Below are 6,802 nucleotides of genomic sequence, written 5' to 3' on the forward strand. Positions count from 1 at the left end.
CCGCAGGTGAAGAAGCCGGATGTGGAGTTCCTTGGCTGGTGTGGTTACTAGTTGTCTGCTGTTGTGAGACTTGGTTAGAAGTACTGCCAAATTGGTTGAGAAATTAACATTAAATTATATGGCAACAGCTCTGGTGGACATTCTTGCAACCAGCATGCCAATTGCATGGCGTTGTGTGACAAAACTGCAAGTTTTAGAGTGGGCTTTTTATTGTCCCCAGCACAAGGTGCACCTGTGTAACAATTTACTCATCTTCTTGATATACCTGTCAGGTGGATGGATTATCTTGGCAAAGGAGAAATGCTCACTAATAGGGATGTGCACAAAATTTGAGAGAAATGTTTTTTTTTGCTTATGGAACATTTCTGGGGTCTTTTATTTTAGCTCCTAAAACACCTTTACATGTTGTGTTTTATATTTCTGTTCATTGTATATACAGTACATTCAGAACGGATTCAGACCCCTTGACTTTTCACACATTTTGTTACATTACAACCTTATTCTAAAATGGATGAAATTGTTTTTTTCTCCTCATCAATCTACACTCATTACCCCATATTGACACTAGTAAAAGCAGGTTTTTAAACATTTTTGCTAAATGTATAAAAAACTGATTGCACATTTACACTGGAATTCGCACCCTTTACCCATTACTTTTGTTAAAGCACCTTTTGTTAGTGATTTCAGCATCAAGTCTTCTTGGGTATGATGCTACAAGCTTGGCACACCTGTATTTGGGGAGTTTCTCCCATTCTTCTCTGCAGATCCTCTCAAGCTCTGTCATGTCGGATGGGGAATTTCTTGAACTACACTGTTGGCTAAGTGCTTGTAAGTAAGCATTTCAAGGGAAGGTCTGCACTTGTAGTATTCGGCACATGTGACAAATAAAGTTTGATTTGAGTGTCGCTGCACAGCTTTTTTCAGGTCTCTCCAGAGATGTTCGATCAGGTTCAAGTCCGGCTCTTGCTGGGCAACTCAAGGACATTCAGAGACTTGTCCCGAAGCCATTCCTGCGTTGTCTTGGCTGTGTACTTAGGGTCATTGTCCTATTGGAAGTTGAACCTTTACCCCAGTCTGAGGTCCTGAGTACTCTGGAGCAGGTTTTCATCAAAGATCTCTCTGTACTTTGCTCCATTCAGCTTTCCCTTGATCCTGACTAGTTTCCCAGTCCCTGCTGCTAAAAAACATCCCCACAGCATGATGCTGCCACCACCATTCTTCACCGTAGGGATGGTGCCCGGTTTCCTCTAGACTTGGCATTCAGGCCAAAGAGTTCAATCTTGGTTTCATCAGAACAGAGGATCTTGTTTTTCATGGTCAGAGTCCTTTAGGTGCCTTTTGGCAAACTCCTCCAAGCGGGCTGTCAGGTGCCTTTTACTGAGGAGTGGCTTCCGTCTGGCACTCTACCATAAAGGCCTGATTTGGTGGAGTGCTGCAAAGATGGTTGTCCTTCTGGAATGTGCTCCCATATCCACAAAGGAACTTATGTAAATAAGGTATTTCTGTTTTTAATTTTTTTAAATACATTTTTAATACATTTGCAGAAATGTCAACTTTTGTCATTATGGGGTATTGTGTGTAGATTGATGAAGAGAAAATTAATTTGATCCATTTTAGAGAAAGGCTGTAACGTAACAATGTGGAAAAAGTCAATGGGTCCGAATACTTTCCGATGCACTGCATTTTAATTTGAAACAGGACAAATCTGAGGGGGCACATTCCTCGATGGGCATGACACCACTGATACCCAAGACATGGTTGACAGACCATCAAATCGGCTCATTGGTGTTCCCTTGAACACTGTCCGAAACAAAATCAATTGTGCCCTCCATTTCTCATTGGTTGGACTCTCACATAGCCAGAGACGATTAAGATAACTTTGTCCCCAACTTTAAAACATCAGTAGGAACAAAAGAGCCATTTGAGCACACTGCCACTTAAGTATTATTACCACAGCTGCATTCATGCTGACTCTTTCCCCTTTAAGGATTTACTTGGTGACGGTCAGCTCGGAAGTGGTAGGAGGGACCACAGAGAAACTTTGTGCTCAGGTCCATCAAGCAACAGAGCCTCTGTCATTGAAGGTGTCAATGGAGATGGAGGGTGGCAGCAGCACCATTCTACTGGAGGAAGCCGTAACACAGGATTTCTATCGCTGCACCTCCTTCCAGGTCAGCTGCAGCTGTGCTGCGTTCGGCAGGCTACAACATTGTATAAGGCCATGACAGAAATATATTATGTAGAACCATCATGCCTGTCTGACATGTAGATTCTAACTGCTAAGTTCCACAACAATGTGATCTACTGAATGTGGCCCTATTCTATCTTCTCACATGCAAAAGCATCTCGACTACAGTCAACAAGCCAATTTGTTAAATGTTGACGTCATTTGTTTACTTAACTAACACTGATCGGAGGCATCAGCTTTAATGGTAGCTGACCCTTTGAATTGGGTCTCTTTCCCATCAGTGTTGGGTGTTACACAACCTGTTCCTCACTTCATATTGATTTTAGTTGAACAGTAACTCCCACTAGTTGTACATACACTGAGTATACCAAACATTAAGAATACCTTCCTAATATTGAGTTTTGCCCTTAGAACAGCCTTAATTTGTCGGGCCATGGACTCTACAAGTTGTCGAAAGCGTTCTACATAGATGCTGGCCCAAGTTGGCTTGACGTCCTTTGGGTGGTGGACAATTCTTGATACACGCGGGAAACTGTTGAGTGTGAAAAACCCAGCAGTGATGCAGTTCTTTATACAAACTGGTGCACCTGGCACCTACCATACCCAGTTCAAAGGCACTTCAATATTTTGTCTTGCCAATTCTCCCTCTGAATGGCGCACAGACACAATCCATGTCTCAAGGCTTAAAAATGATTCTTTAACCTGTCTCCTCCCCTTCATCTACACTGATTGAAGTGGATTTAACAAGTGACATCAATAAGGGATCATAGCTTTCACCTGGATTCACCTGGTCAGTCTGTCATGGAAGGAGAAGGTGTCCTTAATGTTTTGTATACTCTGTGTATATCAGATTACAGTTGATAGAAACTCCTGACTCTTTTTCTGGTCATCTTAGACTCATGCTAGCTATATGCATTCATTCAGCAACACACATTCATTTCAGTCTTTTATTCTGAATAGTTTGGATGTAACTCAGTCATGTTGTGTGGAACTCAACTTGGTTTCCAGGCTGTATGCAAAATGATCCAACCCATGAAATGTAGTGGCTGTTATTTTAACCTCAGCATAGCGAAGTATGACTATCCACCATTTTAACAAAAAGCGCTCTTCTCAAACTACTGTTAGGAGAGCCAAGCTATGGTTAGGAGCTAGAGAAACATCCATTGTCCTGTTCTTCATGTTGTACAGGTACCCACAGTGAAGACTGACAGTGTGGCCACTGTCCATGTTAGCATCAAGGGGAGGAAGGATGAGATGAGTAAAAAGACCAAGATCTTGATCAAGCCCAAAAGATTCCTCACCATTTTCCAGACAGACAAACCAGTCTACAAACCTGGACAGACAGGTAGTTAGATACATTATTTGATCAACACTGAAATGTACTAAACTGACCCTTTTCGTCTAGGCTACTGTTAATAATGTTGAATGATTATACATACTCATTTTGTGAGGCCATAAGCTTGAGGAAATGTCATGACTGAAATGGATGATGAATATACTGTACATGTTTCTACCACTTTCCCAGTCAAGTTCCGAATCGTCTCGCTGGATGCTAGTTTCTTGTCATTCAATCAGATGGTAAGTTACTCTCAGTGTTATTCAATAAAAATAAAGTTAGTCTTTGAAAGCAATTTTAAGTTGGGTTTTACAGGACAGCCCAGTGTTAGTCAGAAATGGAACATTTTAGGGAGGTGCTGTGTCATTTGGGAGATGTTTACCATAGTTGAGTGAGGAAGGGAGCAATGATTCCATTCTCTTGCAGTCCCATTTTTTTATGGGGCAGTGTGGGCGGGTGGGTGGATCAGCAAACATGTGGTCAGAGTTCATTTGGCCCGGCTGTTTGATCAGAGCATCGAAAGGATTGAATGGAAAGAATCGAAAGGCCTGCTCTGTACTGTCGCTCTGTAGATGCCTCTACTGTGGAAACTGTTTTGGAAAGATATGTATTTAATGTTTTAAACCCATTTCTGACACCAAACAATTCTGGGAAGAAATACAAATACAATTTAAACATTTTTTGGGGGCCCAATGTAAATGCTGAATGTTTGTTTCTCTTTTCTAGTATGAAACAGTGGAACTTCAGGTGAGACTCATTCAAATCTATTGCACCTAAACTAAATCTGCATATATAAGATAAGCAATAATAATGTCTCCCTTCGAAAATATTTCCTGCCAATATGTACTGCGGCATAAATTGATACAATGCCTGCCTCTGTAACAAAAACACCTTCCTTAAACCTACTATATACAGGACCCCAACTCCAACCGCATTGCTCAGTGGTTGAACCAGTTAACAGTGAGTGGAATTCTGGACCTGTCCCACCCCATGTCTGCAGAGGCAACGCAAGGAAGTTACATCATCACTGCATGGAATGAGAAGGGAGAACAAACCTCCCAAAACTTTGACATCAAAGAATATGGTGATGTCTTCTGTCTGATTCTATTGTTTTTACATTGTGATTAAATTGTGGTCTGTGATTTGTTTTTGGTGTAGTTCAACAGACATTGAAGACGTAATATCAACATGTATCTTTTACAGTGTTGCCCAAATATGAGGTGAAAGTCCATCTTCCCCAAACAATAACTATTCTGGACAATCAAGCAACACTGAGAGTTTGTGGAAAGTAAGTGAATAAGACGATGGCGCGTGACAGACAATAAGATGATAATGACCAGCAAGATAATGATAATGACAAACAAGCATCTAAACAAGGACATTTTATGGGCAGTATATTAGGACTTAATATGTGTGTTGCATAGACTATACTTTATAGATACTGTCCCATGTTTGATACTTGCTCATGTTCATAGCTGTTTATTATTATTTTTTTTTACAACACATGTATGTATATACCATTATTGAATTGTCATTCATCTGGTGACTTTGTTTCTAGATACACTTATGGAAAACCAGTGCTGGGGTCTGTCACGATGAACGTTTGTAGAAATGCCATTCGACATCACTGGTTATATGGTTCTAGTACTATCTGCGAGTTGTATATTAGGAAAGTAAGTGTTTTTTTATTCTTGTTACGCTAAATCCTTCGATGACAAATAGAACTCACTGTGGTGAGGTTTATGGAAGCATGCTTTCGTAGTGGAGCTAAGCTGACCTACAATAACTGTACTCATTCTCCTTAGACCGACAAAACTGGTTGTGCAACCCAAATTATTGACGTGACCCGATTCGCTCTAAATGAATCAAGGTTTGATGACTTTGAAGTGGAGACTGAGATGGAGGAATATGGAACGGGTAGGAGAGAACTTCATCTTTAACGTAGGTGTTTACATGCTCAACTGTTAACCTCTGACCCTTGCCTGTGTTCTCTCCAGGGGTCATCCTTAAAGGTAGTGGCAAGGCAAGCTTTACCGATGTCATCGTAACTGTTTGTTTTGAGGACGTGCCCCAAGCATATAAACCAGGGATTGCATATGAGGGGAAGGTGAGGACAAAATATATTACATTCCTTTTTAATAACACTGCAGGGAAACGGATTGCTTAGGAAAATCTATGAAAGATGTTATGATAAATGTTAACGCATCATTTGGAGCATCTAAACCATGATTTTGATGTGTTGTGTTTAATGGGAGTTTACATGTAGTATATTGGACATCTGCAGTCATCCTGTCCTGTGTTTTCAGATCAAAGTGACCGGTCCAGACTCTACTCCCATTCCCAATGAGCCTGTGTACCTCTTCCTACAAAACAGTGGCACATCTGAGGACTGGACTCTCACCACAGACAGCAAGGGCATTGCTTCTTTCTCTCTAGACACTTCTCTGTGGAGTTCTGAGTCTGTGTCTCTGTCGGTCAGTTGTCACTAACTCATGTTTTCCTCTAAATATTTAATGATATATTATTTAAATATGAAAATGTTTGTTCAGAATGAGATCATTAATGTATCATGGTGTATTCCCTAAGGTTACTACAATTGTTTCTTTTTCATATATTTTCTGTATTTCTTCAACCAGGCTCGTTATCAAAAGGTTAGGGAGGATTATCAGTACATGCACGGTGTGCGTAGACCAGAATATACATCCGCTTACCATTTCGCAAGGAAATTTTATTCCAAGAGCAAGAGCTTTGTGAACATAATGCAGGGCGAAGGGAAGTTCTCCTGTGAGAAGGACGGTATTGTTCTTGCTCGCTACATCATCCAGGGGGAGGAGCTGATGAAGGGTGTCACGTTCTGACCATAGTTCTTGTGTGTTTTCCTTGTTTTAGTGTTGGTCAGGACATGAGCTGGGTGGGCATTATATGATGTGTGTCTAGTTTGTCTGTTTCTGTGTTTGGCCTGATATGGTTCTCAATCAGAGGCAGGTGTTAGTCATTGTCTCTGATTGGGAACCATATCTAGCTAGCCTGTTTTGGTGTTGGGTTTTGTGGGTGATTATTTCCGTGTCTGTGTTTGTTTCACCACACAGGACTGTTTCGGTTTTCACATGTATTGTTTTGTATAGTAGTAGTAGTGTTTTCTCGGTATTCGTCTTGATTAAAGATGTTTAACCCTACATGGAGAGTGTGGCAGAGTCAGGAGCCAGACCTGAGCCAACTCCCCCTGTTTACCGTAAGGCGCCATGGATGTTATCGGAGCTATCAGCGAAGCTGAGGGC

The 6,802-nt window shown here is 41.1% G+C and overlaps 1 protein-coding gene across 1 annotated transcript; it reads left to right on the forward strand.

The window, feature by feature from the left end:
- The first annotated feature begins 2,014 nt into the window (after positions 1–2,014).
- On the forward strand, positions 2,015–6,397 carry LOC118396839 (alpha-2-macroglobulin-like). The gene is made up of 11 exons (XM_035791250.2): positions 2,015–2,171; positions 3,377–3,533; positions 3,714–3,766; positions 4,251–4,271; positions 4,440–4,608; positions 4,728–4,812; positions 5,083–5,197; positions 5,330–5,441; positions 5,522–5,631; positions 5,831–5,998; positions 6,161–6,397. The coding sequence occupies exons 1-11, from the start codon at positions 2,091–2,093 to the stop codon at positions 6,380–6,382; spliced, it is 1,293 nt and encodes a 430-aa protein (XP_035647143.2). The 5' UTR covers positions 2,015–2,090; the 3' UTR covers positions 6,383–6,397.
- Positions 6,398–6,802: the final 405 nt, after the last annotated feature.

Source organism: Oncorhynchus keta, chromosome 18, assembly GCF_023373465.1.
Source record: "Oncorhynchus keta strain PuntledgeMale-10-30-2019 chromosome 18, Oket_V2, whole genome shotgun sequence".
In the NCBI taxonomy this organism is placed as follows: Eukaryota; Metazoa; Chordata; class Actinopteri; order Salmoniformes; family Salmonidae; genus Oncorhynchus; species Oncorhynchus keta.